At 33.3% G+C, this 23,596-nt stretch overlaps 1 protein-coding gene across 1 annotated transcript; it reads left to right on the top strand.

The window, feature by feature from the left end:
• The first annotated feature begins 10,298 nt into the window (after nt 1-10,298).
• Nucleotides 10,299-23,230, top strand: tnfaip2b (tumor necrosis factor, alpha-induced protein 2b). The gene is made up of 11 exons (XM_056470888.1): nt 10,299-10,496; nt 12,446-13,085; nt 15,304-15,415; nt 15,929-16,051; nt 16,135-16,229; nt 16,348-16,440; nt 16,519-16,642; nt 20,043-20,168; nt 20,740-20,895; nt 21,039-21,160; nt 22,851-23,230. Exons 1-11 carry the CDS (start codon nt 10,433-10,435, stop codon nt 23,011-23,013), a joined length of 1,818 nt encoding a protein of 605 aa, XP_056326863.1. The 5' UTR covers nt 10,299-10,432; the 3' UTR covers nt 23,014-23,230.
• Nucleotides 23,231-23,596: the final 366 nt, after the last annotated feature.

The raw sequence follows: 23,596 nt of genomic DNA, 5'->3' as shown, positions 1-23,596 counted from the left end.
CTTTTAACAAATAGCAAATGTCATTTTTTGAGTGTGGTAAAGATGAATTTTCTTTTGTTGATTTGTTTATGCTTTAAGTTAGGTAGTTTATGTTCTCTCTTTAAGTGCACAAGAGAGCAGTGTAACATTCTATTAGCTTGAGTGCACGCAAGCGAATTACTAATAACAGCGAGCAAGAGTTCAAATGTTTATTTTAAAGTACGCTCAAAAAAATGTACTTAAAATGAGCTGAATCAACACAATTGTTTTTTTTGTGACAATTAAATTGTTAATGTTCAGTTTACTTAAATTTGTGAAACACAATTAAGTTAACTTAATTTATGTTGGAAGTCAGCATTTTTGACAGTGTACGTAAACACAACACATTCATAGTATTTTGTAACTGTTTTTAAATGATATTTATTCGCTTTTTTTTTTTTTTATTGGTGTTTAACAAGACAATACATCACTGTATACCATACAACATAGGAAAAATTACAGTTTGTCTTATTTTTCTTATTTTCCCCACTATCCCCTGTAATTCTGTTTCTTTATTTTATTTGTGTGTGAATTATCCCCTTTAAGTTTCGAACTGGTGCGGTTTCGTTAATTTAAAGGCCAGGTTTTGGTTTGTGTGTGTGTTTCTTATTGCATCTGCACCGCAATAATTAAATTAAATTAACTTTAATTTAATTTAATTTAATTTAATTTAATTTAATTTAATTTAATTTAATTTAATTTAATTTAATTTAATTTAATCATAGTTTCTTTTCTTTTTTTGCATGGCCAAGTGTTTATTTTGGTTTGCGCAGCATTGAAAAAGAAATTTATTTTTTTGCAAATCATGCCTCCTGCTCTATTGGAAGAACCCTCCGAGTTTTATTTATCAGAAATGATTAATTTTTCATCATCCATGCTTATGGTGAGCTAACCAACAAAAGATGAATTTGAGGAATTATTAATTTTGAACTTTCCCTTCCTCACAGAGTTTCACAGAGAAGTGCTCTTTAACATAAACAGCACCCACAAACCCAATTAATGACATCAAATATATTCGATACTTTAACTTATTTTATTTTATTAAAATTTCAACTCTTTTAAATTAATATTCAACTTAATATTTTTAGTCTGTTTGAAGTGAGATGATTAGAAAAAATATTCAACAAAAAAATTAAATAAGGCAGCAAGTTTTTTTTTTTTTTTTTACAGTGAAGCCTTATTTGTATTGGTGCTGTTTTCTTTACACGTGAATCTAGAGCAAGTGAAAATCGTTTGAAGCCAGCTCATGTGTTCATTGCAGAAAAATAAACCCATTATCTCACAAACACAAACATTTACGCAGATAAGATCTGATGACAGTGCACAACTATCCATGCTGGTTAATTTCGTGCAAAACAGCGTTATTTACATTAGGTTATTTTACATTTTAACTGTATTTAATTTTGAATACTAAAACTAAACTAAAATAAATTACAAATATATTTTAAAAATCACGTGATTTAAAGGAGGAACATAGAGTAGTCTGCAGCTGACAGGAAAACCCCTCAATCTGGGTCTCCTCAAATGTCAGTCGGTCATTAACAAGTCTAAACATAGCCAACTCCACAGCAGCTTATGTGATTTTTAATGTGCTTGTCTTCAAAGAAAACGACTAACTGCAAGATACTGTATCTCAGGAAAGTTACATGTGAGTTACAATTTATTTAAAACACTAACCAAAAGATAACCACTGTGCTCCTTACAAACAAGGCCAAAAATACTCGATCGTAATTCCCTACTGTTACAAAGTCCATGTTTAAGGAATCTCAGCAAAAGATTAGACATGTTATTTTTTTTCTCAGTGAGACCTGAAGTGTGAACACTGAACTGCACTGACCCAGACAGCACGACTGTTCATATTCTTGTGGGAGTATGTCAGTAAGATGTAGAGGAGATCAATCAAACGGGGTTATTTTAGTTGTAAGAGTATGCACCACAACTCTGTGCTCACAGTTTTGTCTAAAAACAATAAGGCAATGTTAATTTTTGCATGCATTTTGCAGAAGAAAGAAAGAAAGAAAGAAAGAAAGAAAGAAAGAAAGAAAGAAAGAAAGAAAGAAAGAAAGAAAGAAAGAAAGAAAGAAAGAAAGAAAGAAAGAAAGAAAGAAAGAAACGGTATGGGGGTCACAGTTGCAACCCAGGCTTATTCTGAAAACATAGCCATATACATCATTTCTGGAGAGCACCAAATATGTCCCAGAAGCTAAATTTTTTTGCAGTTTTTACTTTTGCAAAACCACCAGAGGCCGCTGTGTACGCTTTTTCAGATCGTAATTTTCTCTCACGAGTGCCATTCACGCCTTCTGTTCTTGTGTAAATCCACCAAAGGCCGCTGTTTGACTGACAGATTCACTAACCCACTCCCTTCCCTAAACGCAACCGACAGTGTTTTGTAAAGCAATCGAGAAAAAGAAAAGCCTCCTGATTTTTACGTCGTTTTCAGATTTTACCACATTCTCACCCTGTTTATTTAAATTTTTTCTTTTTGGCTTTTGTCTTACTCGTTTTGTGGAAGCACTCGAACCCTGACGTTGTGGTCAACTCCTCTCTGCATCTCAAGTCCACCAACATACATGGCAAGCTACTGGAAAAAACTGGTAACAGCGAAAAAGCCGTCTATACGGCTGCTAGTGTGAAAAGAAACAGCATCATACCGCTCCATAGCATTCGTTTAAAGACGAAATGCAGCCATACATGCAGAAGTTAGGACGATTCTAAAGGTCCACATTTTGGGCCTAATTATTAATGATATTAATAATTAATAAATTATTAGGCCCATATACAGTTAAAGTCAGAATTATTAGCCCCCTTTGATTTTTTTTTTCTTTCTTCTTTCTAAATATTTCGCAAATGATGTTTAACAGAGCAAGGAAATTTTCACAGTATGTCTGATAATATTTTTTCTTCTGGAGAAAGTCTTATTTGTTTTATTTCGGTTAGGATAAAAGCAGTCTTTAAATTTTTTAAAAGCCATTTTATGGACAAAATTATTAGCCCCTTTAAGCTATATTCTTTTTTGAAGGTCTACAGAACAAACCATCTTTATACAATAACTTGCCTAATTACCCTAACCTGCCTAGTTAACCTAATTAACCAAGTTAAGCCTTTAAATGTCACTTTAACCTGTATAGAAGTGTTTTGAAAAATATCTAGTCAAATATTATCTACTGTCATCAGAGCAAAGATAAAATAAATCAGTTATTAGAGATGAGTTATTAAAACTATTATGTTTAGAAATGTGTTGAAAAAAAATCTTCTCTCCGTTAAACAGAAATTGGGGAAAAAAATAAACAGGGGGGCTAATAATTCAGGGAGGCTACTAATTCTGACTTCAACTGTGTTTCTAATTATAAAGTTTTTTCTTTTTCTTTATTGTGTTCATTTTGTACTTTTGCATCACTGGAAGCTTTTCAGGTCTCTAGCTGATTGTGACAAAACCAGCATGATCTCACGAGAAAACGTAAGTATTTTACGTTTTGTCAGTTTATTGGCTAATTCATAGAGTTCAGTCACGTGAAAATATGATTTTAAAAAGGAAGCGTGGCACCCAACCCACTCCTAAACCCAACCGTCATTGGGTGATGAGCAAATCGTACTAAAATGTAGATATTATATTGTACAAATTCATACAAATTAGCCACTAAATCAAAAAGTTACAAATTGCCGTGAGATTGCGTTGGACAAAACACTTGCCTATTCAAAAACAAGAGCACTCACGATTTGATGCTTATTTGTACAAAACCCATATCGAAATGTGACTCCAAAACTGAGGTATGTACCGAACCATGACTTCAGTGTACCATTACACTCTTGATAGATAGATAGATAGATAGATAGATAGATAGATAGATAGATAGATAGATAGATAGATAGATAGATAGATAGATAGATAGATAGATAGATAGATAGATAGATAGATAGATAGATATTAAAGTTTGGGAAATACAGTCAAAAGTAAAAAATAAATGACCACTTCTGTTAAAGCATGACCCCCCTGCCCAGGCAATTGCATAACCCAGTCCAGATTTAATTCACCATGGGGTTTTCTGACTCTCATATAAAAGGGAAACAGTTTTATAAGCTGATACAATCAGCTAAAGTGAATGGTGTTGGAACATCTATTTACATTGTATAGATATTCAAAATGTATAAAAAATGAACATTAATCCTTGTGCATCCAAAATAAACAATTATGGCTTATTGTTTTTAATTGTTTCGTCTGAATCGTGTGCACAGTAACAGCTAAAGTAAGCAACTTTAATAATAGATGAGTCAAATGACCACTTTCACAACATTGATTCACATGTTCATATTAAGATGTTGTGGCTTTACTAAAATTTAAAAAATCGTGTTCCTTGTTTTACTTCTCTTTTAGCCACAAGCATGCAATACTGAATGTCTGAAAAGAACAAATGATATTTTGAAGAAGTCTGCGCTTCCTGCATCAACTAAAGGCTTCACGATAATTTATAAAAACACAAAGCTCAATAAAGTAATTAAATACGCAGTTCATTCCAGAATTGTAGGTTCATTTCAGTCATTTCCCATTCATTTTGCTTAAATTGGAATGACATACAATCGACAAATAGCCTAATTTACAGTAAACTGAATCCATTATTAATCTAAAACTAGAACAGTAAAGTTCGTAGACAAACTTTATGGTGGCTTGAGAAAGCCTCCTCTGAAAGTTTGAAATCGTTTAAATGTTCAAATAACTGATGTAGTTTTTAACATGGGGTGGCACTGTGGCTCGGTCGCCTCACAGCAAGAAGGTCACTGGTTCGAGTGTCGGCTGGGTCAGTTGGCATTTCTTTGTGGAGTCTGCATGTTCTCCCCGTGTTGGCGTGGGTTTCCTCTGGGTGCTCCGGTTTCCACCACAATCCAAAGACATGTGATACAGGTGAATTTGATGAACTAAATTATCCGTAGTGTGTGTGAATGAGTGTGTATGGGTGTTTCCCAGTACTGGATTGTGGCTGGAAGGGCATCCGCTGCGTAAAAACATATGCTGGATAAGTTGGCGGTTTGCTTTCTCAGATTTCAAATATCTCTAGATAGAGCCATTCGCGCCTGCTCTTCTCACGTAAATCCACCAGAGGCCGCTGTTGACTGACATTACCCGACCCACCCCCTTTCCTAAACCCCTCCAATAGTGTTTTGAAAAGCAAGCCAAAAAAAGAAAAGTCCCCTGGTGTTTATCACGTTTTCAGATTTTACCACATACTCACCCTGTTATTTACTTTTTATTTTTATAATTTTATTTTTTGGTTTATGTTTTTATCTTACCCTCTTTTTGGAGCCGCTCTTTATAAGACTCGAACCCAGTCGTCGCTGTTAACTCATATCTGCATCTCGAGTCACCCGCTGGGGACCTACTCACACCCCCAAGAGGTACTTACTGCAGAGCCACTAGGACAAAGCTGAGCTCCAGCAAGGGGGAGCTTGAGCTCCAGCTCCTCCTTCCTTGACTTCTTTTACAAGTGATGTCACTGGGGGTTGGGGTTAGGGGTGGGGTGGGTGAACACATTAGAACAGCTTCTAGGAGGAGGAGTTGGAGCTCAAGCTCCCCCTCGCTGGAGCTCAAGTGGCTCTGCAGCGAGCAGTGTCTCCTCACACCTGCAGCTTCTCTATGATGGACATCCAGAGTTCTCCAGTCTCCGGTGAAGAGACAAACAAAGAAAGTTTGACCGGAGAATAAATGCAAGTATTTACATCTCATAATTAAACAGTAGCTTAATGAGGCCTATAACTGCAAAAAGGTTCACTTTTTGAGAAAAAAATTAACCACCCCTTTCACCAGGCTGGCTACAGCTCTGTATTTGATCATTGCTATAGTAATCTTTATAAAGAAAAATATTGTCATTGGGAACTGTGTGCAAACTATGACCAATCAATAAAGAATAACCAATTATTTATTGATCACAAAAGTAACATCCAGAAAATAAACATTTGTGTTCTTAGTGGAGACAAATTTATGAATGTAAATTTAAAATATACTAAAAATACCTAAACATACAGTTGAAGTCAGAATTATTAGTCCCCCTGAATTATTAGCCCCCCTGTTTATTTTCTTCCCCAATTTCTGTTTAATCATAATAGTTTTAATAACTCATCTCTAATAACTGATTTATTTTATCTTTGCCATGATGACAGTAAATAATATTTTACTAGATCTTTTTCAAGACACTTCTATCCAGCTTAAAGTGACATATAAAGGCTTAACTTGGTTAATTATATGCAGCTTAGGGTAACTAGGCAAGTTATTGTATAATGATGGTTTGTTCTGTAGACTATCAGAAAAAAAATAGCTTAAAGGGGCTAATAATTTTGACCTTAAAATGGTTTCTTAAAAATGAATAACTGCTTTTATTCTAGCCCAAATAAATTAAATAAGACTTTCTCCAGAAGAAAAAAATATTATCAGACACATTTTGAAAATTTCCTTCCTCTGTTAAGTGAAGTTTCATAAACTAATTTCGAGAGGAGCACGTGATATGATTGAGCACGACTGGCCGCTCATCTGTAATCAGTAATAATCCAATCAGAGTAATCCTAGTTTACTATAAATGGATCATTTTCTTCCTACTGCTCTATCTTCGTTTGGAAGAATCCCCCCTTCCACCCCATCTCCTCCTTTTCCTCCATTTTCTAAAGGGGGAGCTATCGAGACCTACCTGATCACGGATGTCCTGATTGACCGGGCGGGAGCCCTGGGCTCAAATATCTCCAAGCTCAGGGTTCTCTCCTGGGACAGCATGCCAAACCTGCTTTAAACGCCAAGCATATCTAAGTGGGAACTCTTGAAACATAATTTGGGAAATATTTAAAGAAGAAAAATTAAAAGGCGGGCTAATAATTCTGACTTCAACATACTATTCATGCATGAATAATATATGTTTTGTTTATTTCAAACAAATAATATTTATTTTACTAATTCTTTTAAATGATAAATAATTAGGAAATGATTCCGACAAGCTCATTATTGTATTAGTTGGTATCTATTCACTAATCATAAACAGACATTTGAACTTTGTCAAATATATAATGACAAATCCTTTAGTCAGCTTTTTTTCCCCCCAGTACCGGTTAATAGCTTGTTATTGTTTCAGCCATCATAAGATTTAAACCAGGTCAAACTCATTCATTCAGAGATAAAGAGAGGTCAAGAATTTAATTAATACTTTTTCCAGTCTAAAGTTACTCACTGTTTCAGCTCGGTCCATTAAATGGTTTCAAAAGAGGAGTGTACTTTCCCTTCATTGGGAATTTCCAATAAAGCAGTGCTCCAGACTGTGATTGTGACTGTGGATTTTACAGGTATGGACATATAGAAAGGAGGATATGTTGACAGGATATCTGCACACAATCAAAGCACTGCTGCTTGCATTAAACAAAAATAAATAAATACATTTAGGAGGTGTTTTTTTTCGTAAAAATTAGAAACATAAGCAATTAATCTCACTATACTTTCAGTTCAATGCCATATTTCGGGAGTAAAATAGAATTAAAATGGGTATCTACAGTATATAGTGAGGTATTTTAAATATTTCGTCAAAATAAATAATTAAATTAGAATATGGTCTGTTGATTTATTTAGTTTTTTACATTTAATTTGCTCAAGTCAAACAGAAATAAAACTTAAGGCCATATTTTAACTGACATGTTTCACCAAATATGTTGGAACATATTTAAAATCACGCAAATAATGCATATGGCTACATGGGGAAATGATTTAAAAGTTGTGCCAAATGAGCTATATTTGGTTCCCCAAAGAGCTTTAGTATTAAACTTTTTTTAAAAATATATGTTTATTTCGTAGTATGAGGAACATTTATTAAGCCATGTGCTTTTAAAACCTTTTGTGCAATAAGAGCTCTTTATATGTTCTTTATGGAATAATTCGTGTCAAGAAAGGTTTTATTTGACTTTTTATTTACAGTATGTCCTGTGCATTTTTATTGACAAGTCACCTGAAAGGGTGTTTTTTTTTTTTTTTTTTTTTTTTTTTTTTTTTGCAGTTATTTGCTTATTTAATTAATTTCTGATGTTAATTAATTTTCACAATGTTTGATGTATCGAAAATATTTCCTAAAAATGTTAAATAAATAAATATGGAAAAAAAAAGAATTTTTAAAATACAAATTTACATTATATATTATTAGAAAATATATAGCTTGTTGTCAGTTATTAGACAAACTGGTCATCACATTCAACTTTCCTCAGAATTTGCCCATTTGAATAAAAAACAATTAAAACAACAATAATAATAATAATAATAATAATAATAATAATAATAATAATAATAATAATAATAATAATAATAATAAGGTAGAGCTTCACGATTTTTTTCTAGCCTCTCTTGAAAAATGTTACAATTCATGGATAACAACAACAGACTAATTAGTATTAAGATTAACTTTAAAACTGGCCAATTTTGTTATTGGTTATTTTATTAGATTTTATTCTATGATAATTTTATTTATAATAAAATTATTTTAATATAAGAATAAAAAGAAAAAGAATTTAGAAGATTACAATAAAAGTTACTTGTAAAATGTTATTTTTTTCTATTTAACAACAGTAGGTCAATAGCAAAATTTGACTTTACTTCCTTCATATGGACCTTCGATGGTTTATTTCCTCAATTTATGATGGCAAAGCAGTCAAACTGGGACAAATCAGAAAAAAGTGCCAAAAATTCTGGACCAATTGGAAATTCTAGACCTTTGTCAGTGGCTGGCAGGTCTTTCAAACCACGTCCGAACCCCCCTGGCCACGGGCTTGATAATAATGGCATAATAATGGCACTCATTTGCTGCATCCACTTTTTTTTTTAACTAAATGCAATGTAATAGGGGCATGCTTCAAGCTGCTAAGGTAGCCTATTGGCCCTTTCTTTCTTTCTTTCTTTCTTTCTTTCTTTCTTTCTTTCTTTCTTTCTTTCTTTCTTTCTTTCTTTGTTCTAGACCGTTTTACCACATTAAAATCTGCTGTTTATTATATTGTGCTTTAGTCATGAAAAATATCCACTAGGGTGAAAAAAGCATGAAAGCAATTTGTTCCAAACAGAAGTAAGCAAAATGTTTAATGTTTTTATTCACATTTATTTATATGTTTGTCAATATTTAGATTATATGTAGAAAAAAAGAGCATTTACTAATACAAGTTAAACATAGATTGTAGAATTGCAAGTTTTAAGTCAGGATTAAAAAAAAACATCTATTATAATTGACTTTGCTTAGATGTAAAAACATCAAATAAAGTCTGTTGATTATAATGTACAGTAGGTTTAGACGTGAAAGGGATAGATCACCCAAAAATTAAAATTGATTTCAATAGAAAAAAATGCTGTTGGAGTCAATGGCTACAGATTTCCAGATTTCTTCAAAATATCATCTTTTGTGTTCAACAGAAAACTCATAAAGGTTTGAAACAAGTAAAGTATGAGTAAATGATAACAGCATTTTTATGTTTGGGTGTATTCAAGCTTTGAATGTCTTCACATTATAATAGTGGGTTTTAACATGCAGTCAATAAACAAACAAGCAAACAAACAAAGAAACTAACGAGGTTAAAATATTATATTGTTCAAGTTTTTAACCTTCAGTAGAAACTTTAAGATCAACAATTTGTATTATTTTATTTTGAATTTCATGTTTTGAAGTAGGCTACAACTGACCCGATGTCCAGTGAAATGGACAAAAAAAAAAAGATTATAATATATGTATTATTTTATAATGATTTAATTTGATCTCATTTAGGCCTATAGAAGCTTTAAGAACAGGTAATATATGCTTTTGTACTTTTTTTTTCTGTAAATAGGAACATAATTCATGTCTGAATGGGTTAATATAGACTACATACGTACATTACCAATAGGGAATTGTGTAAAACAAACACTGCTGTCAGATTTGTGTTTGTCATATTTTGATAATAACTTAATCTTGAACGTATTAGTCATAAATTAGCAGATTAAGACTACTTTATTAATTATTCGCCGTTTTACTAAAGATTATTAAAACAGTTGAATGTTTTAATGTGTTTGTTTTGAATCAGGAACCTTGATCTTTGAGATGAAATCGCTGAGAAGACTTCTTAAAATAGGCTCTTGACATTTCTCTCACTTTCAGATTGACTGTATACTTAGTATTTATGTCTGTTTATTTACCCGTCTGTGCTGTGAATAAACGGGGTCTTCCTTTTCTTAAGTGTGATAAACAGACGCGCATGAAAACTCCCAACAAGGATGAAGCTTGATGATGTTTTGCTCCGCCTCTCTCTCGCAGATGAAGCCTATAAAAAGCCCGTTATTTCCACAAAGCCTTTACCTTGCTGTAGATAAATATAAGAAGATCTGAACTGCCTTTCCTCCTAGCCTGATAACGCGTTGTTTGTTTTCTTCATCAAAGAAACGATGACGAAAAAGCACGGAGTGTTAAACATTTTTAAAAAGAATGCCAAAAAGAGCCATTCTCCAGGTAAGACGACTTACATTTTCATTGGGTCTCCTGTAAGATATGAAACGCCTTAGGATTGTTTAATAACCTATCATATTATGGCATACTGTGTTATAAAATGTATCCTTATTTTGTAGATTTATGCAAAGTCTGCTTGGATTTATTTTAAAGATGCATAGTAGATAAAATAGTAGCAATTTTAAACTATAGTACATTAGTTAATGTTAGATAATGTTTTTTAAATGTTAAACAATACATTTATAACAGTATTACAGTATTTATTCACCTTTGATAACGTTAGTTAATGAAAATAAAGTTCGTTCACGTTACCTCACAGTGTATTGGCAATTAAGATTTTAATAACGCCTTATAGTAAACGTTTAACTTTAATAAATGCTGCACAGCTATTGTTTATACTTAGCTAAATTTGAGTAAATATATAAAATAATTATCCACTATTTTAAAAGTTATCAAAATTGTAATATATGAAGTGTTTAGGAAACATTTTGTTTTACATTTATATTAACTATCCTGGTTTTAGTAGGCTAATAACAGTAAATTACACATATCTGCAATGACCCTACACTGCAAAACCCCAGAAGTTAACTCAAACTGTTTGAGGAAACCAATTAAGGCAAACCATTTAAATTTTAAAACATTATGAGTATGAGTACCGAATGACTATGATTATAGAGTCATGTACATATTATTTGTGTTGATCATTTGTGTTGTCAAACTCTCAGTATTAGTATCTTAAACATTTTAAGTTCAGTTATCAAATCGCTATGAATGATTTAGTATAGCTCCTAGGTTTAGAGTTAGGTTAAGACAAAGATTATAATTCATTCATCCATAACTCATTAGTTTTGAGCTCTGATAAATAATATCCATTCATAAGTTATGATAACTTTTTCACTCAGTGAAATTAATCTTTAAAAAAATTATAAGTTAAACTAACTTATTTCATTTAGTGATTTTGACTGTTTTACAGTGTAACCAAACCTAGACCTTACAGTGAGTGCATGCTAAATAACATTACTCAAATGATGCAAATTTTATTAGAAATGTGACATTTTATTTGTAAACCATCTGAAATTAAACACATAAAGTGCAATAATTAAAAACACTCACATTTTAAGACCTGCCTATTTGTGAGATGTATGTGTATTTTTCATTTTTCATTTAATTTTTCATTCAGTATTATATTTACAGTGTTTCCGACACTGTATATATATATATATATATATATATATATATATATATATATATATATATATATATATATATATATATATATATATATATATATATATATATATATATATATATATATATATAATCTTCTGCATAACTATTTTTTCTTCCATCTTTGTATTTTTTTAATGTGAAGTACTTTGAAAATTAAGTTTTAAAGTCGCTATACAAAAATAAATTGTGTAAAGTTAAAATGATGTAAGTAAAATTTATAACTTTGCTGTTTACTCTTGTTTTACTCTATTTATTTACCTATGTTTACTCTACACTGTAAAACCCAATAAGGTAACTCAAATCATTTAAGGTCAAAAACTAATTCTAATGAGTACTGTGAACTTAATCCACTTGAGTAAACGAAGAAATTTAAGCACAGTTAAACCCAATAAATGAAGATAACTCAAACCAACTGAGTACTGTAAAACCCAATAAGTTAAGACAACTCAAACCATTTGAGGAAACCGATTGCAACAAACCATTTGAGTTAAAAAAAACGAATCTATTTGAGTACAGTGAACTTACTTCATTTAAGTTGAAGTAATGAGATATTTAATTAACTCATTACCTTTAACACTGAGTTTAAAACTCTTTTCAAATAAGTAGAATTAACTTTCAGTAAATTTTGAGTTAACTACACTCATTTCATTTGATAAAGTTGACTGTTGGGTTTTAAACATCGTTGATACACAAAAAATGACACATTATTCTGTGTTCTACAGAGATTCCCACTTTTAAGCAGAATCTGAAAGCTCATCGTTTTGTGGATGCATGCAAGCAGCTGATTCTCAGAGAAGACCGCCTGTTTGTACTGAAACAGGATGGGATTGGATCCAAAATGGAGCTGGTGGAGGAAGAGGAAGATTCCGAAGCAAGGCTAGTAAAAGACTATGAGGACTTGCTGGAGCGTGTGAGGCAGACGCTGGAAAACTCCCTGGAGCTCCAGAGCAAAGAGGAGCAGGAGATGTTGAAAGAAGCTGTGCATGCCGTCCTGGAGGAGGAGAAGCAGGACATTCGCTGGGAGGGCTTTCAGGAAAAGCAACGACCATCATGGAGGCCTAGAAGATGTAAACAGATCCACGAGGCTCTCCTGGAGAAGCTGGTTGAGAGGCGCATGGAGGATGCACCGGTAGACTCAATGCAGCAGGCGATCATCTGCAAAGCAAAACGACTGAAAGAAGACTTGCTGAAAGTTGTGACGTGGGTGAGCGGCTGCTATCCGGAACAGGAGAATGTGTGCCAGTTTTATGCCACACTGTATCATAAGGCCTTCGCTGCCAGACTGAGGGAAGTGGCAGAGTACACATTGTGTGACAAAGACTGTGTGCTAATATTGCAGTGGGTGAACCAGGATTACCCCAGGTAAGAGAAACACATGGTTATGGTGCATGTGTAATAATATGTACACATCGTAACACTGCATGCATCTTTGTTGAGTGGAACAACGTGATAATGAAGACTTTTTTTTTGCAAAGCACAGTCACGTTTTACTTACATTTTAAATATAAGATATTTATTTTAACTAACCTTGAAATAGAATTAAAACTGACTGACACAGATATTCTGACATAAAAAAATAAAAGTAAAGCAGACATGAGTTCCATTTCATTTAGTCTCTTACGTCTTACCAATGCTTATGTGTTTTGTAAGCCTGAAAACACAAAGAAGCTTTTTATATGATTGTGTCCATATAATGGATGGCAGAATTAAGAATCCATTACAGGTTTGAAAAGCCATGATAGTTAATTAATAATATCATAATTACTAGGAACACTACATTGTTATAAATGAATAAAAAAATAAATAAATAAATAAACAAATAAATAAATAAACCAAAATCTGTCAAATTTAAAGTAACAATGGTATTTAATCATTAAAAATAATTTACACTACATGGTTATAAATAAATAAATAAATAAATAAATCAAAATCTGTCAAGTTTGAAGTAAAAATGGCATTTAGTCATCAAAAAGTAATTTACAGTACTGTGTTATAAATAAATAAATCTGTAAAATTTGAAGTAAAAATGGCATTTAATCATTAAAAATAATTTACACTACTGTGTTATAAATAAATAAATATATAAATAAATAAATCAAAATCTGTAAAATTTAAAGTAAAAATGGTGTTTAATCATTAAAAATAATTTACACTACATTGTTATAAATAAATAAATGAATAAATAAATCAAAATCTGTCAAGTTTGAAGTAGAAATGGCATTTAGTCATTAAAAAATAATTTACACTACATTGTTATAAATAAATGAATAAATATATAAATAAATAAATCAAAATCTGTACAATTTAAAGGAAAAATTAATCATTAAAATTATTTACACTACATTTATAAATAAATAAATCAAAATCTGTAAAATGGCATTTAATCATTAAAAATAATTTACACTACTGTGTTATAAATAAATAAATAAATAAAAAATAAATAAATCAAAATCTGTAAAATTTGAGCTAAAAATGGCATTTAATCATTAAAAATAATTTACACTAAATTGTTATAAATAAATAAATAAATAAAATATAAATAAATAAAAATCTGTAAAATTTGAGCTAAAAATGGCATTTAATCATTAAAAATATTTACACTTCTGTGTTATGAATAAATAAATGAATAAATAAATAAATAAATCAAAATCTGTAAAATTTGAAGTAAAAATGGCATTTAATCATTAAAAATAATTTACACTTCTGTGTTATAAATAAATAAATGAATAAATAAATAAATAAATAAATCAAAATCTGTAAAATTTGAGGTAAAAATGGCATTTAATCATTAAAAATAATTTACACTACATTGTTATAAATAAATAAATAAATAAATAAATAAATAAATAAATAAATAAATAAATAAATAAATAAATAAATAAATAAATAAATAAATAAATAAAGAGTTCAGATGCAAAAACCTCTAAATGTCATCAGTAAAATGTGCATTTTTTTCAGCCTCCTGTTCATGTTTGTTCAGTTATTTCTCTTGAAAGTCCATGAAAATATCTTATCCATCACTACAAAAGTAAAATTACTGAGCCTACATATAGGAGTTGAAGAAAAATCTTAATTTTAGAAGAAAATATCAAAAGGCTTTTAGAGGTTTTTGCATCTGAACTCAAATAAATAAATCAAAATCTGTAAAATAGCATTTAATCATCAATAAACAATTTACACTACATTTTTATAAATAAATAAATAAAACTAAATCTGTAAAATTTGAAGTAAAAAAATGGCATTTAATCATTAAAAATAATTTTAAAATAAAGTAATGCGATAAACATTATTTATCAACATTAGATGTAACATTACACTATAAAGTAAAAAGTAATTATAAAAAAAATAGAGGAACCATGTAATAATGTCAACGATAAAAATAAATATATAAAAAGAGTCATGCAGGGAATTTTGGGGAAGTCAATTTACGATTATTCACTGTGTATATTAAGGAAGCTTAGTGTAAACTGGCTAACAGATATTTATTTACTTTTTTTTTAGCTGTTAAAATTATTGACTTTTTTTACAGTGCAGGTAATGATATAGTTTCAAGTTCTATTTTGTTTTTCTTTGTCTGCAGCATTCTAAATATCAGAGAAATAAAAGAAATGATCGATCAAACAAAGCTTGATCCGCTGCTTCCCGAAGACTTGCTTGCACCACTGGAACAGCAGTTTTTATCCAACGAGGAGGTTTGATGCTTTATAATTTCCTTCATAAACCTATTTAAGGAATGTTTCTGATAAACAGGCAGATATTTTTCACATATTTCATAGCTAAATAAGTACATTAAAAGATCAGGAAGGTCTTGTTTATTTAAAGGGAAAGTTCACCCAAAAATTTATATTCTGTGATCATTTACTCACTTTATTCTGTTGAGCACAAAAGAGGATATTTTGAAGAATGTAGGAAACCGGTAAACTTTGACTTCTGTAATAGGAAAAACAAGCACTATGGAAGTCAATGGTTACAGGTTTTCAACATTTTTCAGTATGTCCTCTCTTGTGCTCAGAACAAAAAACTTAAGAATAAGTCTTATGAATAAGTCAAAGGTGAGGTAAATAATCAAATATTCATTTGTTTTGCGTGAACTATCACTTTAAATGTCCTGTGTAACATTGGTTCACACATTGGCAATAAAAACTGATAATTACATCACATTTCTCCAAATAGCCACTTCAAAGTTTCAATTTTAATTTGTCTAGAGGGAAGTGAGCACATGCCTCCACAATATTCTGCAAAGAGAAGAAACAGCCTGGAAGGATGGAGATCTTCCACAGTTGATGGACCAGGTGTACTGTTGTCCTCAGGCCATCGATGTGATCCAGGTAATTAGGAAAACTGACAAGCAATCATTTCGTTTCATTCTATAGTGAATTTGTGGAGTAATATTTTTAAAATTTCTTCCTAGTGCTTTCATAGACATGTAGAGTTGACTGAACAGCTGCTTGGCGATAAGACAAAAGCACGGAGGATCACTTGCCAGATGAGCAATTTTCTGAAAGAGTGAGTAACTTTAAACCATTTAATGAAGCTGTTTAGTTTCATATTAATTTCTGAATATAATTTATAAACAAGTCTGTGGACAAAATGACTATAATCAACTCAATTTATGTCCATACAGTTATAGAGCTTTTCATGCAAAAGTCATTAAGAGCAAGCAGCCCAACACTGAGGCCGTTTTGATGGTCAACCTCTCATACCTTATACAGTGCAGGTACGTATCATCTATATTCAACTGAAAAATCAAATCGACCCTTTTTGAATGTGCTGAAGGAGTTTTCCCCCTCAACAGGGACTACATAAGGAATGCACATCTGTTCCCTGAAGATGTCAAAACAGATTGCCTGTCTTTACTGACAAGTATGACAGAAAGCAGCCTCTGTTACTTCACTTCTAACATGCACAGGGAGATGAAGGTAAATGAGTTCAATTTTTTTTCTTAAAGGTGTCATAGAATGCATCAACACATTGTATTAACTTGTTCTCAGATATCTACATAGATGCATGTTGCTTAGGTCAGTGTAAAATTTTTTTAAAAATGGTCTAAAGTCTATTTTCAACCCAAGGAATTGACCCTAATATAAAACACTGTTTATAATTTCCTGTAAAATCTACAGTAACCTACTGGCAGCAGTTTGCCAGTAACTTACTGTAAATCAATTAGAGCAAAAATACTGTATTTACATTTAAAGCACCATTTATCTTGCTGTTCGAGCTTAGATCGGGCACAAAAAATTAAACCTGACCCAACCCAAGCCCGTGCACCTTGTGTCCCAATCCAGTCCAACCAACACAATCTCACGGCAACTCGCAACTTTTTGATTTAGTGGCTAATTCGTACGAATTCATACGATGTAATTCGTACAATTTAGTATGATTTGCTCATCCCCCAATGACGGTTGGGTTTAGGGGTGGGGTTAGGTGCCACGCCTCCTTTTTAAAATCGTACAATTTCGTACGATTGAACTCGTACGAATTCGTCTGAATTAGCCACTAAACTGACAAAACGTAAAATACGTTTTCTCGTGAGATCAGTCTGGTCCAACACATTAACTGTAAATATGAGCCAGAGCCCGAGCCTGATTTAAACCAGACTATTTTTTAATATGTGGGCTGTTATAACAGACATTCTCAAATACAATTCTGAGTTGTTTGTATTACAGAAATTAGTTTAGATTTATCTTAATGAGTAATGCAGCAAGGATGAAGCATGTAAACTGCACTGTTTGTTTATTCAGAATGAATCGTAACAAAAGAGGACACTGAAGGCTGACTATCATTCTTTCTGCCATGGCAAGCCTGCTCCATGTGTCTGTTCATTGTGGAAGTCCCTGTTTTTCACACCGTATGCGCACACAGAGCCTGAGCAGCGTATGTTTATTTTCAGCGTCATGTTAAACAGTTTAGAGATTTAGCAAAAGCTGCGCATCAGTGTGTAGCGTGAGCAGAGCTGAAGCAGCAGAGCTGAAGCAGCAGTGCTGTGATCATTTCGGTTCTGGGCCTTTTTTTCACGCTCAATTAAAGTGACAGTGCCTTGATAATGACCAAAAACACATTGAATGACAGTAAAAAGTAGCAATTTAACCCAATAAATGCATTGATAAGATCCACTGATTTTTATGGACTGTTTCTGCTCTACGTATGCGCTGTGCACGCGTTTCAGCTCTGCTTATACATGCGGTGTGAATGTGTGTCAGAGGAGGAAATGCGTGGCTGGACGTAGAGCGTTGCTGCGCACATCGCGAATTGTGCAACTTTAAAATATTCGTATAATATTTCTAATTATGGCATAGCTTTTCACCAAATTAGGCTACTTAAGTAATGACTAAATAAACACACAAGTGATTGAAGGCTGCAGGTTGTGTCAGGTTAAGTCTGGGCTCTGGTTTGGGCAGAGAATCTATACTTGCTGTATATTACAGCGTTGTATATCTTTACTGAAAAATACACAGTAATTTTCACATTGCAACTTTAAAATACAGTAACCTACTGCATAACTGTCCTATGGTAAAATACAGTTTATACTACAAATAAATACTGTGTGGGCAACGCGGTGGTGCAGTGGGTAGCACATTCGCCTCACAGCAAGGAGGTCGCTGGTTCAAGCCTCAGCTAAAATTGACCGTAATGAATAAGTATGGATGTTTCCCAGTGATGGGTTGCAGTTGGAAGGGCATCCGCTGCGTAAAACATATGCTGGATAAGTTGGCGGTTCATTCCGTTGTGGCGACCCCAGATTAATAAAGGGACTACGCTGAAAAGAAAATGAATGAATAAATAAATACAGTGTATGGTTGTGTTTTGACCTTATTTGGAAGGATCGTGAATATTAATGAGCTCTGCTCTGATGCTCCAGCAGCTCATGTTGGTGTCTGACGCACACACAAAAATACACATGTACCCTACAATACAAACTACGCACCTGCAAAATAATCATGCTTTAATTGAATTTTTTAATATTTTAACAAATATATATTTGGTGGCATATTGGTTCAGAAAAATCCCAGTGCTGAGGGATTTGACATGCTGCACAAACATGCATTTAAGACTTATATTCAGAAGTTTACATGTGCACATTACAATTGTGCACATGTGTCTATTGCCTCATTACGAACATACTGTACAGCAAATTTCACAATATACACATTAAACCAACAAAAGGTTCAATTAAATACATTTAAAATTGGTAAATCTCACATTTTGCATTCTGATGAGCTGTGGTCATGCTCGACTGCCTCATTCACAAAACTGCTCCTGATCCTGGGCTTTTTGCGTTGAGAGGCAGTTGCGAGCGTTTTGTGCGCTGCTTATGCGCCCCGCGAGCCTCACATTTTAACCGCCTCTGTGCACCTGCAGTTGGAAAAAGTCAACTCTAAGCGGAAAAAGCGTGTTACATTACTCGCGTCTTTTTCATTCTCCAATCACATGAAAGCAGAGGCGGGGTTTCCGTTGAGGCACCTGCAGTGTTTGTGCAGTCAAGACAACAACAGAGAATTTCGAAGATGGAGGAGAGACTTGTGGTTGCTGTTTTGAGTTATCTGGCACTGTATGACTTCACAAATCGTGAATATCACAATATTATTAAATATTAAAGTTATATTAATATCAACAGCAACACTCTGACATAAAAAAAAATCGCACGCGCTTCTTTTTTTCTTGTCAACAAAAAATGCTATGCGGTGCGCCTCACGCTTTTGGAACATACATGCGCGTTCGGTGGCCCTTACTCTTCCTTACAGTCATTTTCAAAATAAGAGTCCCACATAGTATAAAACAAGCTTAGATAAACTTAAAAAATAACTTAAATCTATATTTTTTTACAGGAGTTGTACTAAACTCTTATCATTCAGCTTTGCCTAGGTATATCCAGATTTTCATTCTATGGCACCTTTAAACTATTAGCATAAAATGTCATTTGAACTAGAATCTTTCATGCTCTGATTAAAAACAAGACAAATATTAAGCTGCATTATGCTACTTATGGCTTAAAATGGCCTCGATCCAAGACCACAGCATTTTTATTGTTTAGGAAAACCTGCTGTGAGGTGATTTTATTTTGGCAGGAAATACACTCATCTGAGCAGCATTGCATTTTTCCATTGTATAAATAAGCTGCAGTATTACCGTTTATTAACTACTAGCCAAGTTCATATGAAAGGGCTACATGCAAACTCCACACAGAAACACCAATTGACTCAGCCGAGGCTTGAACCAGCGACCTTCTTGCTGTGAGGCGACAGCACTACCTACTGTGCCACTGCATCGCAATCTTATATACATTAAATATATATATTTTTAATAAATCTGTTCCTGCAGGACTTGTACAAGAAGGTGGGCTCCAACGAGTGGCTCAAGAACAGCGAAGGCGTATGTGAGGAGCTGCTTGCAAAGCTGGGCAGACATATTCAGAAATTCAACAACTTGGACAAAACATGTTGCCAGGTATGAAAAAAAAATAGGTTAAAGATTGATTTCTTTAAGTCAGAAAGTGAGTGAGATCAGTATAATTCAGTCAAAATGTATATATTTACTGAATAATAACTCATCATATTGATTGATTGATCAATTTGGTAAGGATAAAGCTGCGGTCACACTGCACTATTTTCCCCATAGACTATGATTCATACGGCAGACATGCAAACTTATGAAACGAGTATCACAGTTCTCTGCATTGCAAAGTTCAAGCTTGGTGAACTTTGACCTGTGAAATCGCATCACGTGTCTGCATGAGATCAATCGAAGATCAAAACATGACCTCTCTGTACAGAAATGTAAAATATGGACCAATAGCTTGCTTCTTTTAATGTCTAATCGTCTAGTTTCTTCCAGCCCCTTTTCGCAGCACCATATGACAGAGTTTTGCAAGCTCAAACTCTAACGTGACTGTGGCATTAGTCAGACAAAAGTTGACATATTTGCTAATAATAATAATATTAACTCCATTTCATAGTGATTGATTGAGTGATTGATTAGTTGGTTGATTGATTTATTTGTTTGTTCAATTGTTGATTAGGAGCTGCTGGGTGGAATACATAAGGAGTTTCTAGCTGAATATATACGGAAAATGATGAAGCAAAAGATCAAACTTTCCAATAAAGTACAGCAACAGGCGGCAGCATCAGCACTCTGCTTCAACAGTGAATGCATACATGCTTTCCTCACTTCAGCTGTAAGTACTCACAGAAACAAGTGCATTAGAAATGCCATGTGTCATTAAAATAACAGTTAAGCATTGATAAATTACAGAAATAATGACCTAAGAAACAAATATATCATTTACATCATGACATTATTCAAATGCTTTATTTCCAGGGTTCAGACATGGACTGGTTGAAAGACATTCTTCCAAAGTTAGCAGGACTGCTGAAACTTCAGGATCCAGACAGCGTGAAGTTAGAGCTGGTGAATCTGATGAGAGCTTACCCTGACCTCAGGTATGTCAGATTCTGTTGTGCCACAGTAAAACAAATATCTGTTAGTTAACAGTTTCTGTATTTTTTTGATTCACAAAGTGATTTTATGTTGGGTTATGGGAACTTGATCTCTGTTCTGTCGACTTTTTGTCAAAAATTCTACTCTACAGTATATCAAAGGGACTTTTATTGACATTTTACTACTTAATGCTACTTGGCTTGAAATTTTAAGCTAAATCAAATCAACCGTATGAGTCTATTGAACTTATCTATGTTAAACTGATGTAAAACAGCTTGTGTAACTTATAAAATGAAATTAGAACATGATTAACCTAAAAACATATGCTATCAGGACTAATCGATCATATAATTTTTTTACAATGTAGAGACATGTCTGTAAAATAACAAAAAATGTACTGGCAGTTTTTGTATCATAATATACAACACCACAACAGACAATTCATCAATTTAAACCATTAAAAATGTCACTTTTTCAAACTTTTTAAGGTTAAAAGTTATTGGAAAAAAGATCAGGGTGCCAAAAAGCGTTTCAAAAGCATAAATAGACTGGAAAAAAATACAAAATAAAAACATGAATCACAAAATATGGAAAACTGGTCACTTACAGATATATTTTACAGTGTATATACACTCACCGGCTACTTTATTAGGAACACCTGTCCAACTGCTTGTTAACACAACATTTATAATCAGCCAATCACATGACAGCAACTGTAATGTATTTAGGCATGTAGACATGGTCAAGACGACCTGCTGCAGTTCAAACCGAGCATCAGAATGGGGAAGAAAGGTGATTTAAGTGACTTTGAATGTGGCATGGTTGTTGGTCCCTGACGGGCTGGTCTGAGTATTTCAGAAACTGCTGATCTACTGGGATTTTCACGCACAACCATCTCTAGGGTTTACAGAGAATGGTCAGAAAAAGAGAAAATATCCAGTAAGCGGCAGTTCTGTGGGTGCAAATGCCTTGCTGATGCCAGAGGTCAGGAGAATGGGCAGACTGGTTCCAGCTGATAGAAAGGCAACAGTAAGTCAAATAACCACTTGCTACAACTGAGGTATGCAGAAGAGCATCTCTGAACGCACAACACGTCCAACCTTGAGGCAGATGGGCTACAGCAGCAGAAGACCACACCGGGTGCCTCTCCTGTCAGTTAAGAACAGAAAACTGAGGCTGCAATTTGCACAGGCTCACCAAAATTGGACAATAGAAGTTTGGATAAACATTGCCTGGTCTGATGAGTCTCGATTTCTGCTGTGACATTCAGATGGTAGGGTCAACAACATGAAAGCATGGATCCATCCTGCCTAGTATCAACAGTTCAGGCTGGCGGTGGTGGTGTAATGGTGTGGAGGATGTTTTCTTGGCACACCTGACACAGTCACCAGAACACAATCCAATAGAGCACCTTTTAAGATGTGGTGGAACAGGAGATTCGCATCATGGATGTGCATCTGACAAATCTGTAGCAACTGTGTGATGCTATCATGTCAATAAGGACCAAAATCTCTAAGGAATATTTCCAGTACCTTGTTGAATCTATGCCATGAAATATTAAAGCAGTTCTAAAGGCAAAAGGGGGTCCAACCCGGTACTAGTAAGGTGTACCTAATAAAGTGGCCGGTGAGTGTATGTATGTAAACATGGAAATGCTGCATTTTTCCTAATTTCTGATCTTTTTTTTTACAGTGAGCGTCATATTTCTGCTTGGCTGAAACTCAAAGGAAATCTTTCTTCGTCAGACCTGAAGATGATCCTGAAAAGTGTCGCTTGCAGCCAAGAGGAGATGAGTGGAAATCAGGACTTGCTTGATTTTAGCAGGAGCTTTTTTTCCATTGTGAGGATTAAATGAATTGCGCTTCATAAAAAAACATTGCTTTTGTAAGTTTGCCTGCTATTGTATAATTGCTTGTACCTTTTTTGTAAATATTTATGTTTTTTTATGTGGAACTAAAAATGGCAAATCACCAATTATATATGTATATTTACTTCAATTTTTGTTTATTAAAATATCCTGCTCTGTGATACCATTGTAATGTGATCAAGAAAAATAAACCTCAGGGAATTTACGGCAATAGTCTCATGTTATTAATATCAGATAATTCCAGTGAATCTGAATTGCGGTTATGAGTGATGAAGGGAAACTCTGGATTATGGGAAAGCCTGTAAAAGCTGTCTGCGAACAGGATATGGTGTGATTGGTTCAAGTGGTGCTACAAGTTACTGGTAGTCAAAGGAAACACACCTTCCATCACAATGGGTGCAATTCCTGCAGAACTCTTGTAATGAAGATTTCCTGACAGGCTGTATCCTCCACATGAACAAAGGATGTAGTTGCAGTGTACACATGTTTTAACTTCTCCTTCCTATATCCTTGAAAACTAACTGTCAATCAAACATACGTACTACTACCTAAACAAATATAGTGGTAATGG

Source organism: Danio aesculapii, chromosome 13 (assembly GCF_903798145.1).
Source record: "Danio aesculapii chromosome 13, fDanAes4.1, whole genome shotgun sequence".
In the NCBI taxonomy this organism is placed as follows: Eukaryota; Metazoa; Chordata; class Actinopteri; order Cypriniformes; family Danionidae; genus Danio; species Danio aesculapii.
This window is presented reverse-complemented; position numbering and strand designations above follow the sequence as displayed.